Below are 26190 nucleotides of genomic sequence, written 5' to 3' on the forward strand. Positions count from 1 at the left end.
TCCAAAGGTCCATTTACACGACATGCCGAGACGAGATGAATGGAACAACGCATACAGCCACGTGTACACGCCACAACACAACGCGCGCTCTCCACACTAGCCAACTGAGCTCTCTTCGCTACACGATACCGCACACCTTCCTGCCATGCTGATGCAGGTGCCTGGATGAGCTAGATCCAGAACCGTCAGCAGTCCTGCCAGCCATCACCACACATCCGGTATGCATGAACCGCACCGCACGCGCACAGGGCCACTCCGAGCCCCCGACCATGACTAATCCCCAACATAAAACTGCCTCACTGTGCGCACGTCCTTCAAGCATAAATACGCTGCTGCACCCTCCGCAGCAGCAACTCAGTATCCAAGCTGCGTTGACACACATGCCCTGCACATCGCGGCAGTTACTGACAGGTTGACTCCGATCTTTCATGCTTGATGCAGCTTTGTACTTGTTGTGGCTACAGCGCGCCCCTGCGCCCCGCAGCAGCCTGCCATTCCACTTGCCCCCAGTCGGTGCTGAGCGCCTGCCATCATACCCCGCGCCCACCAGCGACGCCCCATGCCGCTCTCCTGGCGCCCTTCCACACGGCTCTCTGTCGTCCGAGTGCCTATCCTAAACCCCGCACGCTACTCTTGCCGCTCGTCCCTTCGCATCAGGACCAGCAGCTCCAGTGGGTAATCCTGTGTCCACGACAGGGGCCCGCCCGGGCGTGACGCCCGCCGCGCTGCTGGTGCCCTCGCCGCTGACGCCGTGCGCACCGCTCCTTGCGCGTCGGCGCCAGCAAGCCGGTTACCCACAGGCGCCGTCCAGAGGCTCGACTGGTCGGGAAGCAAGCCCAGAAGCCAGCTAATCTCATAATTGACTTCCTGGCGCCATCGCCACTGCCAGTCCTCAGGCACGCGCCCGCGGACCGCCGCTCTGGGGCCCTCCTTTGACTCCGTAGAGCTTGAGAAGTTCAGCGTGCGTGCCCTGACGGAAGCGACGGCCAGCTCAATGACATAGTCCAGGGGACAGCCCGCCGATAGCCGCGGCCCCGGTACCGCTGGTAGCGACGACGACGACGACGACGACGCGCCGGCGCCTGCAGCTGGCTTCCGCGTCTGGCCGTTAGCAGTCGCACCAGTCCCACCACCAGCGCCTGCGCAGCTTCCCTGCCCCGCCTCGCCACCGCCACGACCGCCGCGGGCAACTGGGACGCCACCGGGGCGCGGCAGCGTATCTAGGACCGGCCGGGGCCCCGTGGCGGGATCGTGCTCCGCCTGCAGCTCGGCCTCCACCTGCGCGGCATGAGAGGTGTTGAAGATTTAGCCAGCGGCAATACCCCAACCGCGCGCACACTCTCAGACACGCAGCCTGAGGGCAGGTGGGTGAACAGTTTACGAATGCTCCGTCCCCAGAGAGTTCTCGCCATTGTGGGGGCAGCCTCCCCAGGCGCTCGCCCGCCCGCCCCAACGCAATGCCCACCTGCGCCACCACCAGTGCTGCCGCATGCAGCGCCTCGAAGCCAGGGCACACCAGCCGCGCGCAACCAAGCCGCAGGACGCTGTCCTTGAGCCGTTGGCGGTACTGCTGCAACGCCTGTGCATGTGCGCCGAGGCTTGCAGCGGTGGGCTGCGGCTGCGGGGCCTGCGGGTCCCTGCCTTTTCCCTTCGTTGGCACCGGCTGCTGCTTCGGCGTCCCCTGATGCTGTGGCGCGGTCCCGGCTGCGGGCGCGCCGCCAGCTTCGTCCGCCTCTGCCTGGCCACACGACGGCACCGGGTCAAAGGCGCTGAGGCCGCCGACAGGGAACTCGATGATGTTGCGGCTCCTGCATGCAGAATGGCAAAGGCAAGGCTTTCAGCAGATGTAAGTATTAAATGAGTGCTAGACGCCACGCCTGCTCTCGTTGCCTGATTCCAAATGCAACCTAATCCCTCCAGACACATGTTAACACGCCCACCGCGTACTCACAGCGCAGGTTGAGAAGTCGCCGGCTTGCAACTGCTGCCGCCTGCTGCTGCTGCTGCTGCTGCTGCTGCTGCTGCTGCTGCTGCCACAGAGGAGGCGGACCCCGCTTGGCGGCGCGCGCCGGCGCATATCCGCTGCACTGCCCGTGCCGCGTTTACGCCCCCTGGCACAAGCGACACCTGCAACGCCACAGCCGTGCCCGCAGCCACCTGCGCCGGCCCGGACACAGGCGCCGCGGAAGCCCCGGAGGCTGCGGGCGCCAGGCTGAAGCGAAGGAAGATTGGCCCGTAGCCTTGCAGCGCCGCCCGCCCCACGACGCAGCCGCTTTCGGAAGAGCTGCGGTTGCTGCTGCCAGCAGCAAACTCGGGTGCCAACAGAGCGTCTGCGTGCGGCAGGCCCCGGGCACGCAGCGCACTGGCCACGGCCGTGAGTGCCGCCACCCGCGACAGCATGTCGCAGGACACCAGCAGCAACCGGCGGCGCTGCAGTGGAGGACATGGGCGAGGTGGCATAGCGGAAGAGAGCAACGCAGGGGCGTCGAGTTTGGCAAACGTGTGGACATGGTGCACAGGGGTCCAAGGCAGGATGCTGCTAGCCGAGCAGTGGCGGAAGGTATGGCATGAGAATGAGCGCATACACGGCTGAGGACGCGACCATGACCGCGCAAATCGTGCAATTAGTGGGTTGCAGCAATTACCGCTTGGTCCGGGAGAAGGGGTCGAGCCTATTAAACGCTAGTCCATGCAGCATATCAAGGAGCTATGCGACTCACTCCATTGACAGCGACGTCCGTCACCACCCTCGCCAGCGCGGCGCGCAGTGCCGCCGTGCCATGTAAGTCTGCTGCGGGCGCGCTGCCGCCGCTGCTAGGACCCTGCCCTTCCCATGCTGCCGCTGCGATGCCGAGGCTGCGGCCCGCTCCCGCAGCCAAAGCCGCCGGTAGCAACGGTTGGAAGCTCAGCGCACCGCCGTCTGCAGTTCGGTTTGGGGTACCGGAGCTTGCTGCTGCCGCCCCTGCAGCAGCCGCGATTGCTGTTGTCGCTGCTTTAAGCACGCCCGGCAGCTGGTCTCGTGCGCGCAGGATGCACATGCGCAGAAGTTCTGGCTCCGCATTTATATCCGGTATCGGCTGCTTCAGGCACTCGCAGTATGCGGCCATCCACCGCCGTGCTGAGGTGCTTTTGTTACCACTGCGCCGCAGGTTGTCGTCGGCATGATCCACGGCGGCCCAGTGCAGCGTCATGGTCCAGGCGGCCACACTCTCTACTGTAATGACCTGCTCCAATCCGTCAGCGTCCTCGTCATTAGATGCGATGCTGCTGTGCTGGCCCGGCCGCTGCCGTGGCGGCGGCATTGGCGGCAGGGCTGCGCGCGAGCCACCCGGCCGGCCGTCCTGCTGAGCCCTCCGCCGCTGCGCCAGCTCTATTTCGGCGCGCACGTCCCGCTGCGCCAACACCTCGTCCGCACACAGCCGCACCAGCTGCACCACCACCTCCAGGCTCACGGCGGTGGGGCACGCCGCCGCCGGCTGCAGCGCGGCAGCGCCCACCCCCGCCCCCGATGCGCCGTCGCCCTCGTCCCCCGCAATTTGAGCCGCCTGCGGCGGCGCGCACGTCATCGGCGGCGCATAGCGGGTCCACATGCGCCCCAGCGCGCCCGCCACGGCTGTCAGCTCCTGGCGCGGCAGCGCGGGTAGGCCGCTGTGCAGGAGCAGCGCGTCCGCGAGCACTGTAGCCGCCGTGTCCGCACGCACACGCGCTTCAACTGCCCGGTTGACAGCCTCCATGCCCTCCTCACAGCTGTGCTGATCCGTCAAGTCAAGAGCGTTGCGGATAGCGTTGACCTGATCCGAGTTAAGTAGCTGGCAGTGCGCCGCAGCCAGCATGAGCGCGCGGCTAGAAGCACATGCAGAGGGTCCCAGCTACGAAGGGTAAAGGCATGGGCAGGGTGGTAATGATGTTCTGGGCCGCCAGCGCGGGCTCTTCGTCATTAGGACAGCACTCAGCAGGGCATCCCGAGCCGGCCGCGTGCGACGACAAGAAAGTCCGTACCCCGCCACACGGGGGATCAACCTAGTCCACCAATCACATGATGGCTTACCACGTGTCCAAGGAGGTTTGTACCGGAAGCGCTCTTGCCGCCCTGGTCCAGGAGTCCAAGGGGCGCAGACGCCGCCGCATTGAGGGATTGTGCAACGTGATGCGTCGGCAGTTGACCTACGGCATCCTGCAGCTCCTCGAAAGCCGCCTCCAGTTCCTGCTCAATCGGCTTGTTACGCTCTTGGAGCAGCCCCATGCGCAGCTTTGACTTATTGAAGGCCGAGTCTGGCGCGTTCGCATAGGCTGCTGCACTGCTGCCTGTTGCGCCAACGCTGCCATTCCTGCCGCGCGATTCCTGCTTCGACGCATTCTCTGTCGCCGTATGGAAGCGCCGCAGTGCCAGCAGAAGCCGTTTCCACAACTCCTCGGGGAGGCTGATAGCCGGTGGCGGCAGCGGTGGCGACGGACGCGACGGGTGTTGCGTCTGCGGCATCGGCGCGCGCACCCTCAACCCAGATGTGCTGACGTCTTGCGCCGCCGCTGCTGGTGCTGCCGCTGCAGCCAGCACTTTTTGCTGTGTGACCTGGAGCCTTTCGCGCAGGCTGCGCTCTTGCGAGTCTGCGGCCTGGAGTCCAGCAGGCGGAGGGGGCTGGGGTGAGCTGACGACTGCCTCCACCACCGCCTCTTCCTCCAACTCACACGGCTCGCTAGCTGACTCCCCGTCACTATCATTATCTGGCCATGGCCTTTGTGACAGCAGGTCCACGCAGTTGCTCCCAGGCACGGGAATGCGAGCTGCGGTGAGCGCGGCTGTGGCGCTCGCCCGCAGGGCAGGGCGGTAGACGCTGGCACGGTAGGCGGACAGCAAGTATTGCGCCTCCTGGCTTCGGCCCTTGGCGAGCTTGCTGCTGCTGTTGCTACAGCCATCAGCCTCTGAGAGTTCAGCTTGGAGACGGCGCCGCTGCAGGCCCGCCAGGCCTCGCTCGGGGCCAGAACCGCTCCCGAAGAACATCTGACCCGTTGCTGGACTGTCACTTCAACTTCATCTAGGTTTCATGACTGTATAATGCTTATACCACGAGGTTGTATCAGCAGATCGCGAGGACCTCACGGTCTCCCACTCGAGCAGCCTAATTTGCCTGTGTCAGGTCAACGCTTCGCTCATGCCTGCTAGTTCATTAAATGTAGTCTAGTGCGATGATGAAATCCGTAGCAAGGCGTCAGCTCAAGTTTAGCCAGGCCTGAGCTGGTAGCTAGACCATCCATCAAACGCCCGGGTTTGCAAGGAATATTGAGTTCCCTTGGCGCTCATGTATGGGTCGTAGCGTGTTCTAGCAGTATGAACGGCAGCAGGGATGGTGCTCCATCTGCCTCGTGACGCCTCCCCCTGCATGCGAGCTTCCCAGGTGTCCCTGCGGTTGCTCGACACCGTCCGGCCTGGCCACGGCGTTCTCGCATTGTCACACCCCTTCGTGATAAACCCTGCCCTGGCCCTGGCTGTCCAAACATCGTCTTTGCGTCGGACACGCATGTGTGCCGGTATTACACCACCGTCCGAGTTTCGCGTTCACGACCCTGCCACCACGACAACTTGTGGCCTTGCATGAAGAAAGACCCGTCTCTTCCGTGGGCCGTGGCGCATTTCGCTCCGTCCTTTCTACCCCGAGCTCCACGCTACCTCCTTACGCCCATAAACCAAACAAAAAGCAATGACGACAAATAACCGGACAACGGGCAGCTTGGCGCACTCAAAACGCACACGGCTCGCCCAGCATCCGAAAGGGAGTGGGCACGAGCCACCCGCATGCCGGAAGTACACAGCGGGGAACAAATACAGAAGGCGATCCTGCCGTCAGACAGTGTACAGTTGCCACACACACCCGGCACACCACAGCACCACCAGGTAACACATTCTTCCCGACTCCAAACTCTGCTTAGACATACATGTCCTGCACGCCGGCCGATGCTACCATCAGAGCTTGCTTGCACGGTCTAATATGCCAAAATGCTCACCACCCCACGCCCCCGGGCGATGCTGGGGCACTGCCCATGCAGCTACTGGGGATCAAAAGCCCAGGCCGGTGTGTGCTCCAATCGGGTGCGGGGTTCGGTCCAAAACCCGCCACTGATCACTGGAATCCAGCTGCGCCTGGTTCGCAGCAGCGTACGTGGCTAAAACTTATATGATACGCTTGACTCGTCAACTGGCCCTGCCATCATAAGTTCCACGCCGCACATGGGGCGTAAGCGGCCCTCGGGAATGCAGCGTGTAGTCAGCACCGCCCTTCCCAGGAGCAGCCCAGCAGCAGCCTGGCTTACTCTCAAAGCTCGCAACGCTCGGACCTCACGCTAAACATTCCGTATCGGGCAAACAGTACCAAAAACGCAAATGCGCAAATCCAGGTCCCGGTTCGCCGCCATCGCATTATCCAGCCACGCCCAAGTCCCCAACCCCCATCAACCACCGAAGCCCACGTCCACTCGTCCTGTGCTGCTCAACCTGTCGCCAGCACCTGTTTGAGTGCAAGCCGGCAAGTGCATGCGCGCCCAGCCCGTTACTCTGAGATGCGGAACTCGACGCCTAGCCACTCCTTGACCTGCTCGTAGGTCACGAAAGCGATGGCGATGGACGGCACCACCTTGAGGTAATTGGGCCACAGGCCCTGTGTGGCGAGGCAGACGAGAGGGCGCGGGTGCAGGGATATTGGGAATCGTCTGTCAAGCGGCCCGTGTGCATAGCTGCTTCGTTCAAGACACTCGAAGCTACGATCCGGAGAGCCTGCTGCCTTGCCCTCGTACCACGCGAAACGCACTTCATGCCTTTCTTGCAACCTGCCCTGCCCCATCCCCAACACCACGCCCGCGTGTGCCCAGTTGTGTGACGACCCTCAGCATCCCCGGCGCCTGAGACACAAGCCTCGCCCAAACCCTGCCCGCGCGCCCCGCCTCCCTTCCACTATGCACACTGATGAGCTCATCGCCCTCAGGGCACAAGCTGTGCCGTTAGCCTGCTTGCCACCCACCTTGAAAAGCGCCTGCATGCCCTCCTCCCGCACCGTCCGCACGAAGCAGTCCACCATGCCCGTGTACGCCACCACGTTGCCGCCGTGGCTGTGCAGGTCCTTTGCGCCCTGCCAGCCCGACATCTGCGCGGAGGGAGGGCAGAGGCAGAGGCGGGGGGAGAGACAGAGGGGTCGCCAAACATTACAGCAGGCGATTTGGAGGGCGCAACGCCGTCACGTGTGGGCTTTTTGCACTCGCGCGCCCTTGCCCTGCCCGGGCGCTGGCATGCCCCGCACCGCATCCTCTCCCAGCACCATGGCGCATTCCGTGCCGTAACGTCGTTTGTCCCCAATCTTGTTCCTGTGCCACCAAACCGTACCGCACCGCGCACCGTGCACCCCGCGCGCAGCCGCACCTGCAACCGGCGGCGCGCCACGTCGAACGGGTATGCCACCGTCTGCCCCATGGAGCCAGCTATTGCGCCGCAGCCTAGCCGCGCCCCGATGGTCAGCTCGCGCTCGTCACGCAGGCCTGCGTGTTTCAGGAAAGCACAAAGGGAAAAGGTCGACACCGCGTGTGTATGAGTGTGTGCGCACGTGCGCATGAGGCGCGTCTCAGCGGCCGGCGGGCAGGCGAGGCACATTGCGTTGCACTACACACAACGCCGGCGGATCAAATGCTAAGTTTGATGGAGACGCCGACACCATATCACCAACACCGCCCTTTGCATTTTCAGCGGCTACCCGCGCTCACCGTACTGCTTGAGCAGCATGGCCTTCAGCGTCTCGTACACCGCGAAGTTGAGGCCCACGTAGGGCACCACGCCGATCACGGAGGGCAGCCAGCCCTTGTAGAACGCCAGCGGCCCCTCCTGCAGGTGTCGTGCGACACCGCGCGCGTATATGTCAGGCAACATCCTTGCGTGCTCCCTCCCCGTTGACAGTTGACTGCGCAGCCCCTTCCCAAAGCGCCGGTGCTGTCAGGCCTCGCTATGTCTGCCACCTTGCCCATCAGCTGCCGGCCTCGCGGGACGTCGTACACCCACCCATACCTATCGTACGGTACGTCGTACAGCTCCCATGCCCCGTCCGGAGCTCCGTCCTTCCGCTGTCCTGCTCCCATTGCCCCAGCCGCCAGCCCGCCATGCACCCGTTCCCGCTCCCGCTCCCGCACAAACCGCCCTCGTAACACAGCATGCGCGCACGCCCACCTGTGCCAGGATGGTGCGCGCCGCGTGCACGATGCCGCGGTACTGCTGGTTCTTCCCCTCCTGCACCGTCAGCCGCCCGCGGACCATATCCAGCGGGTAGGTGGCGCTCATGGCGATGATGCCCGCGCAGGCGCCCGCTAAGAGCCGCGTGCCGGGCGTGAGCTCGCCGCTGCCGGTGGTCGCGCGGTAGTGGTCCGACATCTCCCTGCGTGGCGGGTACACGTTGTCAGAAAAGGTGCAGCAAGCGCGGCGGCAGGCGGCTCCGGGTCGTGGGAAGTCAGAGAACAGGACCTCCGAGGTTGTGCGTGCGATTTGCGCACCCCCGGGACCAACAGCTGAGTGCCAAGCCGTCGGTTGTGGCCCCGACCCCCCCTTTCCATCCTCGACGCCGACCTGCTCAGCTGCTCGTAGGTCAGGAACTTCACAGCGGAGTTGGGGATAATACGAACACAGTTCGTCCAGTTGCCCTTCATCATTCCGCGGACGCCCTCCGTGCGTGCCATATGCACGAGGCCCTGGGGGACAGCGGGGTGTGATGGGAGGCGATGGTTTTCAAGCGCAACGTGTACGTGCGCAGGATGGGCCCAGCGGTGTTCTGGATGCCTGATGATTCCGGAGTCTTTGCAGGAGCTTCCTATTTGCAACGCCCAGAGCTCCCTGTGCAACCGATCCACGTCACGTCCTGCCACACAAGCGCGCTAACCTGCCAGACACCGCGATAGATCTGTTCATTGCCTTGAACCTGCATCAGAATCTTCAGGCGCTCCAGCGGCGCCACCGCGGTGCGCGACCTGCGCGCAAGAGACGCAAACCGCCTCGTCTTGCGAACGCCTTGTGCAAGCAGGAGCATGATGCTTCATTTCGAATACTCACAAGCCTCCGGCGACTCCGCCCGCAAACAATGACTTGCATATTTGCGAGAAAGTTGGCCGGGTGCTGGTCACCACCGCTTGCGTTGGGGGCGCTTGACGCGGCTCCTCCGCACGATTGGACGACGCGCTCATTGGTTCCAGAGACGCGGCCGCTGACATGGAGCCTGAACACCTGCCTTGCACTAACCCCGTCCCTAGCCTGTCCTGGCAGCACGCTTAGCCGTAATGAGTGCCAATGCCTTTAACTAGAGCTAATCACTTGATAGGATTGGGCAAACACAACAAGCGAGCCCCTGCGTGAAAGGGGCGCGCCTTCAACAAGAGCCCAACATTTTGCTGGTCTGTGTTACTGTATATGCGTTTATAAAGGCAAGTAGGATATGTAAGCAGACAGCAGTGACCAGCAAGGCTGCGGCGTAAGTTCGCGACCGGGGTTTGCACTTGCACCCCATGCAGCGATGCACAGCAGGCAGAGGCCCGCTCAGCCCGTGCACGTGATGGAACATTTGCCCCAATGTCCCATCGCACACCCAGTTGTGTGCCCTGTCTCCGCTGGGTGCTCTTCCACTGGAAACCTGTCTGAGACTGAAACCACGCAGCCTTACAGCGGCAGTTTGCCAACTGGCATCATCTAGGGACTTAAGGTACCGAAGACAGCCATCCCACCCCCACGCACCGACACACGCTCCAATGCACCCGCCACGACGTGCACGGGACGGCTATCCCCATGCATACGGATCTACATGCACAGGCTGTCGGTGCGGCCGCATGGGCGTCAGGTCGCAGCCGGCGTCGCTTGCGTCATTGCGTTTGTCTTCCGCGGCAGGACCGCGGCGGGTCAGTCAGCACTACGCGCAGATGCGGGGCCTCCGGCTGCACGGGCGGCAGTGGGCTGGGCTGCCCGCCAATAGAGGTGCCTCCATCATCACTCCCAACCACATTGTCCACGGTAGATTGGAACCCTCCCCCCGGGGCGCTCTGCACCTCCGTGCCTACGGTTGCTTGAGACCCACAGTCCGTGAAGCATGCTAGCAGTCCGGGCAGCCTCACGTGCTCCCCCAGCGGCAGCCCGCAACCCCCATCTCGAATTTGGAGGCCGAGGACTTGTTCGCTGCACCCCAAGGCACTAGAGCACTCACTTGGGGGGGGTTACTCTGTTGCAGCTGATCTTTCAAGCATGTCGAGACGGCTCCGGCAAACCAGGTTGGAAACTGCTGGCCCTGATCATAGCACCTCTCGGGCAGGCGAGATGTTTGCAGTTTGCTTGACGATGTCTTTGGCATCTCGCCATCTTGCTGGTGACTGTGGTCTGTGGACCAGCTCCTGGCCTCTCGCGTGTAAGGCGCCGCGCTCAGAAGACCGTAGCTAGCAAATCAGGATGCTGACCGTGTCAGGGTCTTGGGTCTTCCGTGCGGCACCCCTGCCGCCGGTCAGCCCGACTCCGGCATGCCCGGCTTTGAGCCACAAGCCCTGCATTTTCCTGACCCAAAACACCGTCTGGAGTTCGGAGCATTGCCAACCACTATGATATTACCGCTGTAACCCAAAGTGCATTTGGTGCTTGCACACACAAGTGAGAGTGACAACTGCCTACCCACCAAAACGCCCACCATAATACGGCCTTCAGACAGCCCTTGCCACCCGTGCAGCCGGGCACAAACCCGTTGTAGCAGCAACAAGCGCACGCCACCTCCTAACATAGCTTACGAAGAATACGGCACCTGTAGTTCTATAGCCGCCGCGATTACTCTTTAACCAACCAACTTTCTGCGTCGCCGCGCTCGCGTGACCGCCGGTGCCTGTCCTCCGGCGTATGTGTTGCTTGTGCAGCTTGTACCGCCCCTGAATCAATCACGCAGCGCTGAGCGTACACTACTGGCATTCATTATTAATGCAACATGAACCCCCTCGCGCGTTAGCAGCGTTTGCGCATCCAATGTGACCGATAACAACATCCCTGACGGTGCCAGCATTTCGGGATTTTGATCCCATACATTAGGTTTATGTATACTATGATAGTCGCGGTTGTCTCATCATCACGACGTGCATGCGCATGTACACCCCTGGGGCTAAAATGGGACTGAAAGCGACCCCCTCATCATATATCCAGTACGTTGACCGTCAGGTACGGCATGCCAACAATCCCCACCCGTGCCGCTGCCCTGTTGTGTTCTGCCACACACATCTCAAGCATAACCTTCAAACTCAGAGCCCACCCTGAGAAGCTGGCGCGGACGGCACACGCAGCTGCGCGTCCAGCGGCGTCAGGTCGGGTACCTCCATGCTGCTACTGCGCCCGCCGTCCCCCGTGTTGGGGCCGCCAGTCAGACCCGACACAGCGCTGCCGGTACTGCCCAGGTACCGAATACCACTGCCGCTCATCATGCCGCCACCTCCACCCGCGCCGCCTCCAGCGCCAAGGCCAGGCAGCCCGCCACTTGGCGCGCCCATGGGAGCCCCGGCGCCTGCGCCTCCTCCAGCAACACCGCTGCCCAGCACAGCAGCAGCGGCGCTGGCAGGCGCCAGCGAGCGAGTGGGCAGGGGCAGCTGCAGCCGCGGCGGTGAGGGCGGCACCTCACCTGCCAGGTGGTGCGAGGGCACGTAGCCGGCAGTGTGCGGGTGCGAGGCGCGCGAGCTGCGCGCGTACGAACTGCGCGGCGAGGCCGCGGCGTGTTGCAGCGAGGCGGCGGGCGACAGCACCGGCGCGCCGTTCTGGTCTCGCAGAACCTCCTCGCTGTCACCCTCCAGGTCATCTGTGTCGCCCACCACAATGACGAAGCTGTCGCCGGCGCCCTCCACACCACCAGGGTGCGCGCCGCCGGCCGCATCATGCCCGCGCCGCAGCCGGCCACCAGCTCCACCGCCGACGCCGCCGCCCAAGCCCCCGCTGACGGCGCCGCCAGACGACACCAGGCCGCCGCCGGTGCCCGCGCTGCCGCCGCCACCGATTGAGCCGCGGTCGGTGCCGGCGGGCCAGCCCACGTCGGCGCCGCTGCGCCGGCGGAAGCCGCTGCGACGGCCGGCGGAGCCGGGCGGGCTCGGCAGCGTCGCAGCCACCGCCGTCAACGCAGCGTGTGGCACCGCGCCGACGTAGCCGTGGATGCCGCTGGCGGTGTTGAGGCGGCGGCGCGCCGGCGACAGTGGCTCGCCCAAGTCCGAGGCGCGGGAGCCGCGCGAGTCGGGCAGCTCCGGCCGACGCCGGGTTTGCCTGTGGGTGACGGTTGATTGTATGAAGTGAAGAGCGCAAGGACAGAGGGTCGAAACTGGTGGTGTCGTTGGTTGTGTACAGGTGACTGGCCACGTCTTCAGCAGTACGGGCGAGTGCGAAACACAGTAGTTGCGATTCGCTAAGCAGGCTCAGACGCGGCAGTACCGAGGCCGCCGGTCGTCTGCGACCCGAAGCCGTGCTTTGCACCCTGCACCCTCACGTCGCGTGCTACGCAACCCCACGCTCTCTTCATCCAACTCACCCGCTGAAGCTACCGACTCGAAACAGCCCATTCGCCAGCGCACTGCCTGCGGCGCGCAGGCGATATGGAAGGGTGCCTGGCCCACCGCCATGCACCGACGCTCCTCCAGCGCCACCCCCACCGCCGGCACGGCTATCCCGACCGCCCGCCGGGCTGATTGCTGCCGGCGGCAGGCCGTCCCGATACGGCCGCTCCGAGTAGCGAGCACGTCGCTCGCTCGAGCGGCCGCCGTCGGCGTAGCCGCTGTAGTACTCATCGCCGTCGCCGCCGCCGTCGCCCGTGCGGCGGCCGCCCCGTCCCGGAGACAGCACCATGCCAACGGCACCCACCGCCACCGTCTGCGCCGTCTGCAGCTGCGGGGGCTGTTGCAGCCCCGCCTGGCCGGAGGGGATGCCGCCGCCAAAGGCCTGCGAGGCGGAGCGGATGAGCGTGGACAGGTGCCGCACCAGACCACGGTGCGGGTGGGCGTGCGGTGGAGCGGCCGCCACGCCCGGTGCCGACACGCCAGGTCCGGGGGAGTTGATGGCCGGAAGCGAGCCCGCGGCGCCGACTGCGCCCACCGTGGCGGGCGGGCCCGGCAGCTGGGTGCTGCCGGAGACAGCGGCTGTGAGGACGCTGGAGGTGCCAGCGGCTGCGGTGCTGCTGCCGGCGGCGGCTGCGGTGCCGGCACTACTGCCAAGGTGCGGCAGCTGGCTGCTGAAGGGTGTGTGGTGCTGCGTGTGCGGGTGAGGCTGCGTGCTGTTGGACGGCGGCAGCTGGTGGCTGTGGTGCTGCGCGATGCCGTAGCCAGCGACCGGCAGCGCGCCGCTAGCAGCTGCCGGCTGCAGAGCCGTATGCACCGGCGTCGACTGCGCCATTGACAGCCCGCCGCCGTCGCCGCGTAGGTGCAGCTGCTGCTGGTGCGACGCCGCCGCCGCCGCCGCAGCCGAGGCGGCGGCTGCCACCGCGCTGGACCGCGTGGAAGCATTGGAGGAGCGGTACTGCGAGGCGTTGGAGGAGCGGGCGTTGGAGGAGCGGAAGTCGGACATGGTCTCGCCGGGCGTCTCGCGTTCGGAGCCGTGCCGGCTCATGTATGGCGTGCGGCCGACCGTGAAGACGGTGGCGCCGGTGGCGAGCCCGCCGCCGCCGCTCGTGGTCGACGCCAGCTGCGCCGCCATCAGCCCGTGTGCTCCCGCGAAGGGCGCCGTCGCCACCGACCCAATTGACGTGAGTGTGTTCAGATGCGACGGGGCCTGAGAGTGGGAGCTGCTGGCGTGCGGTCCCGGCAAGCCGGCAGCGGCAGTGGCCCCGCCACTGGCCCCGCCGCTGGCCCCGCCGCCGCTGGTGATTGAGGGCCCCGTTGGCAGGCTGCTGGAGGGCAGGGTGGAAAGGTCACGACCCAACGCCGCCTGGCCCGACATGACAGTAGCCAGCGGCGCACCGAACCCGCCGACGACGGCGGCTGACGCCGCTGCCGGCGGCAGTGGACTGGCACCGTTAGCAGGGCCGCCAGCGGCCCCCGCCGCCACCGATGCCGCCAGCGCGGCGGCGGCAGCCGACACGACGTGATGAGCGGCAGCGCCGCCACCAGCGGCGTAGCCTCCTCCGCCTCCTCCGCCGGAGGGGCCGGCGCCGTTGATGACCTCCTGTCGGCCGTCGAAGGAGCCGCGTGCGGCGCTGAGCATGGCGTTGGCTGCCAGGGCGCTGTACTGGCTGCCCACACTGCTGCGCCGACTGGAGCGCCGGGACCTGCAGGGAGATTCAGAGGGAGATCCCAGGCATGCCCAGTTAGGAGGCGACAGTGTACACTGACGGGACGGAGGGGGGAGCGGAGTGGCGCGGTTGCACAGGCGCCAAGCAAAGCTGCACAGGCTGCACGCGGTGTGACCGGATTCTACCCCAGCCCCCCGCGACCCGCAAGCAACGCCCGACGTTGTTGCGCAAGCAGTCAAGCACAAGCGCGGGCATGCGCCGCCGCTGCCCCCACCTCATGGACACGTTGCGGCTGAGCGAGCCGCGGCGGTGCGTGAGGCTCTCCACGCGCCTCAGCCCTGCCGCGCCGGTCATGGAGTGCATGCGGTCCAGCATCATCCGCGCCGTGGCGCTGCCACCGCCACCCGCCAGCAACAAGTTGGCGCGCGTTGGCATCCCCGCCGGCCCCGCGCCGCCGCCAGTCGCGCCGCCGCCGTGCCCCGCGTTGACATTCGCGCTCATGACGCGGTGCAGCGCGGCGGCGGAGCCGCCGGCACTGCCGCCGCCGCTGGAGCCGGCGTTGGCGGCGGCGGCAGCCGCTGCCGCTGCCGCGGCGGCGGAGGAGGCGTTGTTGATGGAGGCGTGTACCTGCAGGGCGGCTGCGGGGTCGGCGACTGGCAGCTCGTCCAACTCCAGCGGGTCCTCGTGGCTGGCGTTGGCGAGCATGGTCTTGGCGCGCTTGGACACCACGTCGTTGGACGTCCTGGCGGGAGGGGGGCGGGTTCACAGACACTGAGCTAGGGGGTTGTATATGCGAGTGAGGTCAAGGGCGATGCGGGGCGGCATCGGAACTGCCTGAGCGCCCTATTTCCTAATCACTAGTCTCAACCACCTTCGCATGACATACTCCGCTGTACAACATCAGGCATCAAGCTCCATGCAGCTCCCCCTCCCCTTCCCCGCCCCCACCCAGCCCGTCTTCCTCCTGCCCGCGCCGGCCCTCACTTGATCTGGTACACCTCCACGGCCTCGCTGACGCCCTTGAGGTTGAAGGCGCCCAGGCTGGTGGCGGTGAGGCCGCACATGCGCGCCGCGGTGGCGGTGCTGCCGGCCGCCCACACCTCGGCGCTGGCCAGGATCTGGCCGCTGCCGGCGGCGGCCACGATGCGCGCGGCGCGGTTCATGGCTGCAGGGGTGGGGGAGATGAGGAGACCAGGCCGGGGCAACGGCGATAATGAGCAGCTGCGATCAGCCTGAAGTCACCTCCTCGTCTGCTGCTCTTCCCAGCGCGTCTCCACCTAACGTGGCACTCTCCCTTAACAGTCCCTTTCCAGACCCTGTCCCCGACGCGCGTCCGCCCTCCGCACCTCGCCCCCGGTAGCTCATGCGGCCTGTGATGCAGTTAATCTCCCCGCGCAGGCGGCCCATGTCCACGCCCGCCTTGAGCCGCAGCCCGCGGAACAGCACCACCTCCTCCGCCACCCCCGTCACCGCGTTAAGCCGGCTGGTGCACAGCTCCTCACATGCCTCGTGGCTCAGCAGCTCCTAGCGTGGTGCGGGGACACCGGTGAGTGGTTTGGGTGGTTTAGGAGTTGAGATCAGGGTGCAAAAAAGGGGAAGGCAACGGGTGGCATCGGCTGAGAGGGGAGCACACACACAAACACGTTGATACAATTTTGACTGCGCCCCGACCCTGCAAGTGCCAACTTGTAAATCCGCAACACCAATTCTCCCCACATCCTCTACATTGCAATGGGTTCGGGTTTGTTTGGGCTGGTATCTACAACCGATTCCCCCCCCCCCCCACACACACACGCACCTGCGGCCAGGGCAGCATGGTCATGTCGTGCTGGCACTTGGCGGCCCAGCGCAGTCCGGCCGCGGGCGAAGAGAAGGACGCCAGCACCAGCCCGTCCACCGCCTCCACCTGCGAGGGGGGGGGGCAGCCATCCATGGGATGGTGTGTATCAAATATGAAGTGAGGGGGGGGGGCGGGAAAAGCAAGGGTGGGGGCGGGAGAGAAAGGACACACGACATGAGACCAGCAGCTGAGCCGTAATTGTGCAGCGCAGTTAATCGGGATTGGACCGGCGCACCGCAGGATACCGGTGATCGGTGCGCAAGGCTCAGTGAGCGCGTGAGTGCAACGCGATCTCAGCCAGGTCCCGGCCCGCCCGCCCCGCGTGTGGCCGCCCCCTCACCAGGTAGCCCTGGAACTTGATGAGCTCCAGCGTGACGTGGTCCCGGAACAGAGCCAGCGCGGTGTGCGCCTGTGGGGGTGGAGGCGGTGGAGGTTGGCGGTGGGCGTTGGGGTTGGGGGTGGAGGCGGTGTGGGGTGAGTGTGAGCACAGTAGCTGCGTGAGACCACGTGTGTCGGCCTGCTTTGGGGATCAAGGCGTGCATCCACGCCGTGACGGTAACACAGCTCCAACCAGCCAAACCACCAGCCATGCAAGCAGCGCAGCCATGCAAACAGGCCGGCAGTTCGGCAGCCCAGCAACCAGCCCAGCCAAACCAGCCAGCCATGCAAGCGGCCAAGCGGCCAAGCAGCTCCGCTCCTCACCAGGTCGGGCCGCCAGTCGATGAGGCTCATGGCGCCCACCACGTGCATGAACACCACTACCACACCGCCCGCCGGCGCGTCCAGCACGCCCAGGCTGATCTGCTGAGCCGACCGCACGTCACGCAGCGCTGGCAGTCGGCCCTGCGGGTGTGTGTGTGGGATGTGAGAGGAGCCGAATGTGAGGGTTACCACTGAGGACAGAGGCAAGAAAGGACCAAACGCTAGCCCCAAGGCAACGCAACGCAACCGTCTACGCGCAGCAAGCCTGCTAGGCTGACCCCAACACACGCCTCTTCACCGCAGCCCGCCGCCGCACCCAGGGCCGGGCCGCACCATGAGCGCCCTCGGGCAGCCGCAGTAGATGCTGGTGGGCGGCAGCTCCTCGCGCAGGCGGTGCTCGCCCATGTGCAGCACCATGACGCGCTCCTTCAGGCTCTCCACCGCCAGCCGCGTGAACGCCGCCTCGCTCATCAGCACCATGCCGCCGTGCGCGCTGTCCGCCACCTGCAGGACGGGGGAGAGGAGGGGGGGGTTACATTCGTGATTATTCACGAAGTGAAGGCGTAGCCAGGTACAGTAGCATAGTGGACGCGGGGGGGGAGAGGAGGGGGAAGAGGAGCGGGGTGGCGCGCGTGACGAGGCGCTTGGAGAGTGATGGAGAGGGAGGACAGGGAGGAGGTTGTTTAGGAGTCCAATGTGTGGGCATTCGAGGCCGCGCTCATAAAGCTGTCGTGGCCATGGTTACGGCTAGGCGCACACGGCCACCGAGCAGCATCCGGGCGTGCTCCCCGTTCCCCGGCCCCCCCTTCTCCATGAGCGGCTACCCCACCTCCCCCCCGCGCGCCCCGTGCCACCGCCCGCTCACCGCCTTGGCCATCTGCAGCGCGAAGCCGGTGTACTGCATGCGGTTGGCGGTGCGGTTGAGGCACACCGCGTCGGCGCCGTCCTCCAGCCCGCTGTGCACGCCCATGCGCACACGCAGGCCCCTGCGGCATGACCGCGTAAAGGAAACACAGACTGGTCAAGACGGGCTGGCCGCAACAAACTGCTTGCCTGCTGGACGAGTCTCGCTGGACTCAATAACCCGCCGCGGCTGCAGGACTTCTGGACTCATCAGCCCTCCGCGACTGCCCACACCACCCCGACCCGTTACGCCCCCTGCCTCACCTGAACATGAGCTGTGCGCCTGGCTCGCCCTCGTCCACCACCCGCCACCGCGTGCACAGGCTGTCGCCCACGCTCAACAGGTTGTGCTGGCTGGCCAGCCGCATCATGCTGGCCATGCTGCCCGCCCGGCTGTCCAGCGTCAGCGCCGCCGCCGCCGCGCCGCCGTAGTGCCCGCTGCCGCCGCCGATGCCCATGGTACCCAGCAGCCCGCCGCCGCCGGGGCGCGGCGAGGGCAGCCCAACCAGGCCGAACAGCGCGCGCGACACCGTGTTGGACTGCAGCGTGTGGGAGGTGGCGGCGCGCGCGGTGGAGGTGGGTGTGGCGGCGCCGCCAGCCATGCCGCTGATGCTGGTGCCGGCGCCGCCGGCGGCAGCGGTGGCCAGGAACCGCTTGGTGGGGAACACGAGCGAGGAGTGGCGGCCGCCACCCACGACGAAGCCGGCGTAGGGCGGGCTGGCGGCGGTGCCGCCCGCGCCGGATGCGGCGGCGCTGGATGCGGCGGCGCTGGATGCGGCGGCGCGGTCGGTCTGTTGGTCGCTGCCGACGCCGACTATGCCAGCCACAACGCGCCCGCGGCCGTCGTCGGAGCGTGAAAGCTTGGTTGCTGGAAGCGGCGAGGAGAGGCCGCGCTGGGCGAGGTCCGCGGTGTCGGCGTCGCCATCGCCGTCCATGGAGGGCCCGCGCATGCCGCGACTGTTGCTGCTGCGCTGCCCCGTGCCATCACTGCCAGCGCTGCTGCGGCGGTGGCGGCTGCTGCGCGGGCTGGGCCCGCCCGCCAGCACCTCGGCGGCGCCACCCGCACCTGCGAATGAGCTGACGGTGCCGGGGGCGTTGTACGACACGCCACGGCCCAGCGGCGACGGCCGAGTGACGCTGGTGCTTCCGGCGGCGGCGCCAGCCGCCGCGGTGGCGCCGGCGCCAGCGGCTCTCGTGACGTCCGGCACTGCGCCTTGCGTCAGGCTAGGCAGGGATTGCACGTCACCGCCAGAGCCGGCAGACACGTCACTGCCGCGGCGGAGGCTGGCGGCAAGCGCCGAGCCGAAGCTAGCCAGAGTGCCTTGCGCCGGTGGCGCCGCGACCGCCGGCAGACCCAGCGGCGCGCCAGGTGGTAGCGGCGGGAGGCCCACAGCGCTCCCCGGCGCCAAGGCCGCGGCCGCGCTGGCATCCAAGCTGCGGGGACCGTTCTCCGCCGCGCGCGGAGACGCCGGTGTCAGCAAAATGCCGGGGCCAGCCGCCTCCTCACCGGGCGCCGCCGCCGTTGCTGCCGCTGCCGCCGCCGCGTAGGACGCCGGGATGTCTACAGGTGGCAGAATCGGCGACAGGCGGTTCACTGCGAGCAGCAGGTCTTCACTCGACTGCGGCGGTGACACCGCTCCCATGCTGGTGACGGTGTCGGTCCCCGTGTTGTGAGCGACTGAGGACGCGGAGGTCGGTTGCAGCGCCGCTGTGAGTGCCGCCATGGAGGCCGACGGCGGCGGCAGTGATGTCGACCATGAAGGCCGCTGCGAGGTCGAGCTGGAGGCTAGGTCACCGCCACCGGACGGACGCGAGCCCGACGGCGCCGCCGATGCAGCCGCCGCCGCTGCCGCAGCAGCGACAGCGGCGACGGCTTCAGAGTTAAACTCAAACGAGGCACGTTGGCCCCGTTGCAGCGCTGCTATGGGCGCAGAGGCAGGCGCGTCACGAGCTCTGTGCGCATCCGTGTCTTGTGACGGCCCGGCCGAAGCTGACGACGGCGGCTCCTCCGTCGCCTCGGCGACTGGCCCTGGGCTTCGGCTGCCGCTGCCTGTGCCAGCCGCGCTCCGCCGTACCTCGCGCATTGCCGCCGATGCCATGGCGGCGGCCGCTGCCGTGACCGCTTCCGAAGACTCCAAGCTCCCCAATGGTTGCAGCGCCGGCGGCGCTCCCTGAGGTGACGGCGACGCCGGCTGGGACGCCGGCGGCAGGGACCGCGGCGACGCCGCCCACACAGGGTCCACAGCTTGCGAACCGGCAAACACAGCACCGGTCCTTGCACCATTGCCATGGTCCCCACGCGACGATGCCGGTGGGCTCAGGGCTCCACCAATCTCAGTGTCTGACGGCATATGCGAGAGTGCGCCCGAGTCGGCCGCAAACTCGGAGACGGAAGCAATCTCAGTGCTGTCAGTACGCTGCGGCTCCTCGGGGTTGTGGCCGTCGACCTGGTCATTATTGTTGTGTCCATACGTGGGGTGCGGCGGGACGCCGGCAACGCCACCAGCGCCGCCATCGCTGGCGCGCTGGCCGGCACCACGGCTGCTTTCCCGACCAACGGGTCCCGACCCCACCCCACCGCTGGAGTATGCCGGCCCGGCGTCGGCGAGGCCAGGAGCTTGCGCTGTAAGCGCGCCGGCGCCGCTCCCGCTGGCGGCACCGCTGGTGCCGTGGTCCAGGGGCCCACTGTGCAGACTGCTGGTCAGCCCGACCACGATCCCGCTCATGGACCGGCCGCTGGCCCCCAGCGGCGCCCCGGACGCTCCCGCTATCCGTGCAGTGCTAGCCTCGCTGCCCATACCGCCGTACGCGCCACCGCCGCCGGTAGCGCCGTACGCCGCCGCCGCAGCCGCGAAGACGAGGGACTGTCCGCTGTCTGCGGCAACCGGCAAGGCCGCGGCGGAGGCGCCGCCAGCGCCGCCAGCGCCGCTGATCCGCGGCATGGCGCGGCCAGCCGGCCCCGAGCCCACATGGAAGCCCGACAAGGTCAGCATGGCGCCGCAGCCGTCGCCGGTGGGCCGGGGCGACAGGCGGCCGCCTGCCGCCGACCCAGGCACTGGCGGCGGCATGGCCTCACTATCGCAGTCAAGGCCGCCAACGATGATGCCCGACTGCGACCCTAAGCCGCCGCTGCCAACACCGCTGCCGCTGATGTCCTGAAGGCCTGGGCCGCTGGCTGACGTGCCGTGTTCCCGAAAGCTTTCACGAAAGGACATGACGCCGCCGGCAGCAGCGGCAAACGCTGCACGCGCCGCGTTGGGTGCGGCCAGGCTGCTGCTGTCGCCAGCGCTTCCACTGCTGGCGGCGCCGCCGCGCGGGCCTTCCGTCATGCTTCGGGGTGATGTCACGGCGCTTGCCCCGCCGCTATACGGCGTCGTGGCCCCAGAAATGTACGCGCCGCCCGGGTTGGACGGCCCCCGACGCGATGCCGAGGTGGCAATCCCGGGCGAGGGCTGGCGAGGCGAGCCGGCACCACCACCACCACCGCCACCCCCTGCCGCTGCTGCCGCTGCCGCGGCAGCAGCTGCGGCAGCAGTCATGCCCATCCTGCTTGCGGTCCTACCAAGGAAGCTGAGCTGCCGCGGCGGCGCTCCCAGGGCACCGCCCACGCCGCCCATTGACATGGACGGCGGTGGTCCCGTGAAGGTGGTGGGCCCGCGATGCCCATACCGCAGCACGCCACCGCCGCCGGCCATGCCCATCCCAGCTCCCGCCGGGCTCTCCGGCGGGCTGCTCATGCCACCCAGCCCATACCCCGCCGCCGACATCGCGTGCGCGCCGCTGCTCGGTCCGCCACTAGACGCATTCACCGCCCCAACGGACAGCAATCCGCCCGCGGCGCCCGCAATCGCGGTGCTGCCTGCCATGCCTCCTCCCGGCCCCGAGCCCGGCATTCCCGCCAGGCCCCCCAGGCGTGCAGAGCTGTCCACGTGCCCGAAGACCATGCTGTTGCCGGGCTCGCTGCGGTTCGCTGGCGTGCCCGGGCCGCCCAGCAGCCCTCCCCCGCCGCCGGCGCCGAACAGCATGGGGCTGTTGGCGCCCTGGGTGCCGTGCCCGCTGCCGGGAGCCAGGCTGGACGGGTTGCCCACGGTGAGGTTGCTCAGGCCCAGGCCCAGGCCTAGCGGGCTGCCGGGGCCGTTGAAGGCGCCCGAGGCCGCCATGAGGCGGGACAGGGGCGCGGCGGAGCGCGGCGTCACCTCCAGCGGCCCGTGCTGCTGCGTGAGCGGCCCCAGCGCCGACTTGCGCCGCGCAGCCGTCTCGGGCTCGCTGCGCGGGGGCGGCACGTGCACAGGAAGTGACGTCAGGTACAGGTCTCTGCCCTGCCTTCCAAGTCTTCCATGCTTCCAACAGGGTTTACCACTTACCATGCCTGCGAATATTCCCCCATGCGTGGCCTGTTGGCTTCACCAACCCGCCAAGCCCTGGGCCGATGCGCACCTCTTGCACATCCACACGGCGCTGCAGCCCTCCATGAGCAGCAGCTCCTCCGGCCACGCCACCAGCAGCAGCTCCTGCTGGAAGGCGGCGCAGAAGCACACCGCGTCGTGCGCCGCGTGGAAGGCGATGATGAACGAGTCGCCCTGTGCGTGGCCGGCACGGGTGGGGGCAGCGGCGTGAGGCGTGAAGGCGGCTGGCTACGATGGTTCAAGTGCGAAGAAGAAGAAAGATATGCAAGCCAAGCAAATTTAAAGGATGCGGCCGCCCGCTGCCGGTGCGTCGTGCAGCGCACCTCGGTTGCGCTCTCGTAACCACCGAATCTAAGGATGAGTCGGCGAGCAAGGGAATGGTGAAGGTAAATGGCTCCATCGCACACATCGCTGGGTAGCGTCTCCCACCTGCAGGCAGAGGTAACCATCCACGAGAACGGATACGAGTAATGTACGCCAGTATGCGCACGTCAATGGGCCAAGAGCTGCTTCGGGCACAGCGGCGCATTCCACAAGCTTCCAGTGCTTCCCATTGATTGCCCCAGCCTGGGTAGCATCAGCTGCCCGGCACCAGCCCCGCCAGAACCCAGCGCGCAAAAGGACTCGGCCGCTCACATGCGTGTGCTTGACTCGATGTCCGTGACCACCAGCGACGTCTCCGGACCGTTCAGCGGCGGCAGGATGCGCTTCAGCACGGCTTCCTCCGCCCTGCGCCAACGCCGCCAGCACACCAGCAGCCCGAACGACGCCAGGCACAACACCGCAAACCCGACCACCGTGCCCACCACTATCGGCCACACCGGCGCCTGAGGGCGGCACCAGGCAGAGCAAAAGCAGGCGTCCTCAGTCGATCAGAGAACTGAGATGCGGCGGATACGGCCGTTTCGATACGGCACGTGCAAAGCTCTCCCCGCCAACACCGCCCCCAGGCCACGCACCGCGCCTGAGTCCTCCTGCTGCGACGACTCGTCTGGCCCCCCGAAAGGGTCGTGTGTCGCCTGCCGCAGCATCGCCTGCACTTGGCCCGGGCTGTAGCCGGCCGCCGCCCACTCCGCCAGCCAGGCGCGCAGCATACCGTCCGCTGCACCCGCGGCCGAGGTGGAGCCATTGGCGAACGCCAGGTATGCCGACTCCATGTGCTGCCTGCAATTGGTTGATAGGTGACACAAGACTACTGTCGAGGAGAAACCAATACAGCCGGCCGCCTAGCGAGACCATGACCAGGCGAAACCCCCCTGCCTGTGCTCCGCTAGTTTCGCTTGGTTTGGTTTAGTCCATGCTGGTACTTACAACCCGCCCCGCCATCTCTCTGTACCAACCTTTGCAAACCCCCCCCCATCGGTCGTGCTGCCTGCACGCAAGCCATCCTCCTCTCTTTCTACCCCAAGCACGCGCCCTCCGTTCCCGCTGCCAAGGACCCTCCTCAAACCCGCCGCCCATACCTGAGCGCAAACGCTGCCGGCGCGCCCAGCTCCGGCACGGTGTTGCTGCTGCTGAAGGCGGCGCGCAGCCCGCCCAGGAATGCCGCCGCATCGTCCGGGTCAAAGCCGCCGTAGCCCGTCAGCAGCGTGCCGGCGCCGCCGCGGTCCGCCAGCACCCGGCGGCTGTGTGCAGGCGACAGCATGCTGCTGCGGAAGGGCTCCACGTGGCTGCGAGGGGTTTTAAGCGAGGGCGAGAATGGTTGGCTGCGTGGCGGGCTATACGTGCTGCGCTTTACGTACACTGCGCTTCTGAGCTCAGTTGACTGGGCCCTACCGTAGTCAATGGGGCATAAGGAGGGCAAGCGCCGTCTTCCTGACCAGTTCCTCCATCCCACCTCGTGCATGCGCCACGCTGGCTAACCCTGGCTCCATTGCAACACGCCCAGCCCCCAAAACCCCAGCCTGCCGCACCTCTGCGGGTCCAGCAGCCCGTCAAACTGCGCCACGTCCGAGGTAAGGAACGCCAGGAAGCGGTACGCCAGCCCCAGAGCCGCCGGGTCGTTGCGCCGGCTCACCGCGCCGAACGTGCCGCCCCAGGCCAGATACGGCGCGCGACAGCCCCATTGCGGCAGCGCCGGTAGCCCTCGCCCCAGCCCCGGCCCCAGCCCCGGCCCCAGCCCCGGCCCCAGCCCCGGCCCCAGCCCCGGCCCTGCTGTCGCCGCTACCGCCGCTCCTGCTGCTAGCACCGCCTCCGTCGCGTTGGAGCGCACCGGCGCCCGGCAGGCCTGCGGCCCCGCCGGCACCAGGGCGCCGCTGGCGCGGTCCAGCACCCAGCCTGCGCCGGGCAGCAGCTCTACGCCCACCGCCCCGCGCACCGGCACGCTGGGCGCCTGCAGCGCTTTGAACTGCCGCCCGTCAGCCAGCGTCATGAGGCAGTGGCCGTCCGCGAACAGCGACAGCGGCTCCTGGCAGGCCAGACCGCTGGGGCTGGCCGCCAGCAGCGCTTTGAGCGCCGGCATGGCGGCGTGCATTGCGCTGCTGTTGACCAGCTGGACGGCGGCATCTGGGTCGGAAGCATCCAGGGCCAGGGCCCAGCCGGTGGCGGGGCCCCAGCGCTGCGTGGAGGCGGCGAGCAGCGCGGACAGGTAGAAGGGCAGCACGCAGCCGCGCGCGTCGTTAATGCAGAGGCCGTGGCGGGGCGCCGGCGCGCCGGTGCTGCTGCCGTTGGTGCTGTTGGTGCTGTTGGTGGTGTTGCGGCTGTTCCAATAAGCTGCCAGCGCGACCAGCTCCTCCCAGGTCGCGGGTACCGCCAGGCTTGCCGATTGGAAGACGTCCCGCCGGTAGTACAGCATCAGCACGTCACTGCGGGGGCAGGGGAAGTCAGAGGGCCCATCCCCTAAGGGCATGCACTCCTAGTATTATGAGTGTGTTCGTATCCGTGAAACAGTATCGACCAGCATGCAACACCCAGGCGTAGCAGGCGCATCTGACCCAGTCCCAAAGCGATCCGGCGCAGGCTGCCACGGTGCCGTTCCCGTGTGGAGAATTCCGCACCTGTCGACTGGCATCGCCACGGTGGAGTTACCAAACAATGACAGGGACCGCCACACGGGCTCCACATCGCTCCACTCAACGACAGGGTCCCCGCTGATATCTGCATGTGCGGCGTGGGTCAAACGTCAAGGAAGTTCAGGACACTGCGTCCCTGTGATCCTCCGTGTCGGCCCCTGCCCGACACCCCGGCAGCTCAAAAGCCCCAGCAGCGCTCACATGTTGCGAGGTCCAGCAGAGACCCGCTGTCGCCGAGCACAGGCAGGCTGGGGTAGTCGAGAATCCAGAGGTCCTGCTGTGCCCACCCTCCCAGCTGGGCGCTAACCAAGGCGGGAATAGCGGCCGGGTTTGCATAGGTCACGTTGACCCTTCTGCCAACAACCGCAGTGAAGGAATTTGCTTGACGCGTAATCCAATCTGAGAAGGTTGCAGGCGCGAGAACGCGAAGTGGCCGAGAATCGCACGCAATTGCAGACGCAAAAATTTCCTGCCATGTTGCATTGCTGCTCGCGCTGGTCTCATTGCATTTCTCCTCTGCCAGCTTCACCGCATCCAGAAGGCACTGGCCGTCGTCTGCCGAAGCAAGTGCGGGCCGTGGAGTGCATAGCGCCACAAGCAGAAGGACGAGCAACCTAAATAGCTGCTTCATCTACCTGCTCAGCATAGCGAAAACCATTGCCCAAGGCTACGCGCTGCTTTGCCTGTTCGCTGCCCCCCCGCAAAAACGCTCTGCCCCATTGTCACAACGTTGTTTCACTATGTACGTTAAATGCTACTCAGAAGGTTCTCGCTTCAAATATGGTCACTCAAAAACAGAACAAGGGCCGGGAACGCATGGGCGAGTTCAATCTAACTAGAGATGTACACGTGTACTTCGATAAAAGAAATAGGTTGTTAGAAGGCCCCAAGTTGGGCATGCACGTCCACAGAGGTTCGTGCCGCCCTCCCCCTCCCTGACGCCCACCGAGGCCTTGTTGAAGGTCTCCCCTTGTTCCTTCCGTCCACCTCATGCTTATGCTGTTTTCTGAGCCGCGGGACAAAACTTTGGCACCAAATGCAATGCCGGCACAGACCGCGCACTTCTCATGTACTGGGGAATAGTGGGAGCGGCC

General features: G+C 66.6%; 3 protein-coding genes across 3 annotated transcripts; all 3 read right to left on the bottom strand.

Moving 5' to 3' along the window:
- Position 1: 1 nt before the first annotated feature.
- Positions 2-5288, bottom strand: CHLRE_03g202450v5 (uncharacterized protein). The gene is made up of 5 exons (XM_043061396.1): positions 4049-5288; positions 2721-3869; positions 1952-2430; positions 1466-1808; positions 2-1278 (listed from the first exon to the last, which is right to left on the bottom strand). The coding sequence occupies exons 1-5, from the start codon at positions 4997-4999 to the stop codon at positions 628-630; spliced, it is 3573 nt and encodes a 1190-aa protein (XP_042926541.1). The 5' UTR covers positions 5000-5288; the 3' UTR covers positions 2-627.
- A 229-nt stretch (positions 5289-5517) lies between these two features.
- On the bottom strand, positions 5518-9458 carry CHLRE_03g202400v5 (uncharacterized protein). Its single transcript, XM_001693298.2, has 8 exons — positions 9074-9458; positions 8904-8991; positions 8594-8715; positions 8201-8405; positions 7744-7861; positions 7406-7521; positions 7011-7133; positions 5518-6650 (listed from the first exon to the last, which is right to left on the bottom strand). Exons 1-8 carry the CDS (start codon positions 9202-9204, stop codon positions 6543-6545), a joined length of 1011 nt encoding a protein of 336 aa, XP_001693350.2. The 5' UTR covers positions 9205-9458; the 3' UTR covers positions 5518-6542.
- A 780-nt stretch (positions 9459-10238) lies between these two features.
- Positions 10239-25924, bottom strand: CHLRE_03g202350v5 (uncharacterized protein). The gene is made up of 19 exons (XM_043061394.1): positions 25298-25924; positions 25082-25181; positions 23999-24889; positions 23549-23755; positions 23045-23249; positions 22722-22912; positions 22409-22514; positions 22117-22259; positions 17944-21945; positions 17642-17762; positions 17110-17280; positions 16777-16917; positions 16415-16483; positions 16033-16140; positions 15581-15758; positions 15219-15399; positions 14509-14976; positions 12543-14270; positions 10239-12280 (listed from the first exon to the last, which is right to left on the bottom strand). Exons 2-19 carry the CDS (start codon positions 25093-25095, stop codon positions 11278-11280), a joined length of 9927 nt encoding a protein of 3308 aa, XP_042926542.1. The 5' UTR covers positions 25096-25181; positions 25298-25924; the 3' UTR covers positions 10239-11277.
- Between the last annotated feature and the right edge of the window lie 266 nt (positions 25925-26190).

Source organism: Chlamydomonas reinhardtii, chromosome 3, assembly GCF_000002595.2.
Source record: "Chlamydomonas reinhardtii strain CC-503 cw92 mt+ chromosome 3, whole genome shotgun sequence".
In the NCBI taxonomy this organism is placed as follows: domain Eukaryota; kingdom Viridiplantae; phylum Chlorophyta; class Chlorophyceae; order Chlamydomonadales; family Chlamydomonadaceae; genus Chlamydomonas; species Chlamydomonas reinhardtii.

What these genes read in the sequence shown, in the direction of transcription:
- CHLRE_03g202450v5 (XM_043061396.1), bottom strand. Translation starts at nt 4,999, where the DNA reads ATGTTCTTCGGGAGCGGTTCTGGCCCCGAGCGAGGCCTGGCGGGCCTG. An exon ending in CGGACGTCGCTGTCAATGGA is followed by an intron (nt 2,431 to 2,720) that starts GTGAGTCGCATA and finishes CCTCCACTGCAG; the next exon opens with CGCCGCCGGTTGCTGCTGGT. An exon ending in GCGACTTCTCAACCTGCGCT is followed by an intron (nt 1,809 to 1,951) that starts GTGAGTACGCGG and finishes TTCTGCATGCAG; the next exon opens with GAGCCGCAACATCATCGAGT.
- CHLRE_03g202350v5 (XM_043061394.1), bottom strand. An exon ending in TCGACTGGCGGCCCGACCTG is followed by an intron (nt 16,484 to 16,776) that starts GTGAGGAGCGGA and finishes CCACCCCCACAG; the next exon opens with GCGCACACCGCGCTGGCTCT. An exon ending in GTGGAGGTGTACCAGATCAA is followed by an intron (nt 14,977 to 15,218) that starts GTGAGGGCCGGC and finishes CCCTCCCGCCAG; the next exon opens with GACGTCCAACGACGTGGTGT.
- CHLRE_03g202400v5 (XM_001693298.2), bottom strand. Translation starts at nt 9,204, where the DNA reads ATGAGCGCGTCGTCCAATCGTGCGGAGGAGCCGCGTCAAGCGCCCCCA. An exon ending in CGCGCACCATCCTGGCACAG is followed by an intron (nt 7,862 to 8,200) that starts GTGGGCGTGCGC and finishes CGACACCTGCAG; the next exon opens with GAGGGGCCGCTGGCGTTCTA. An exon ending in TGGCGCGCCGCCGGTTGCAG is followed by an intron (nt 7,134 to 7,405) that starts GTGCGGCTGCGC and finishes CCCTCCGCGCAG; the next exon opens with ATGTCGGGCTGGCAGGGCGC.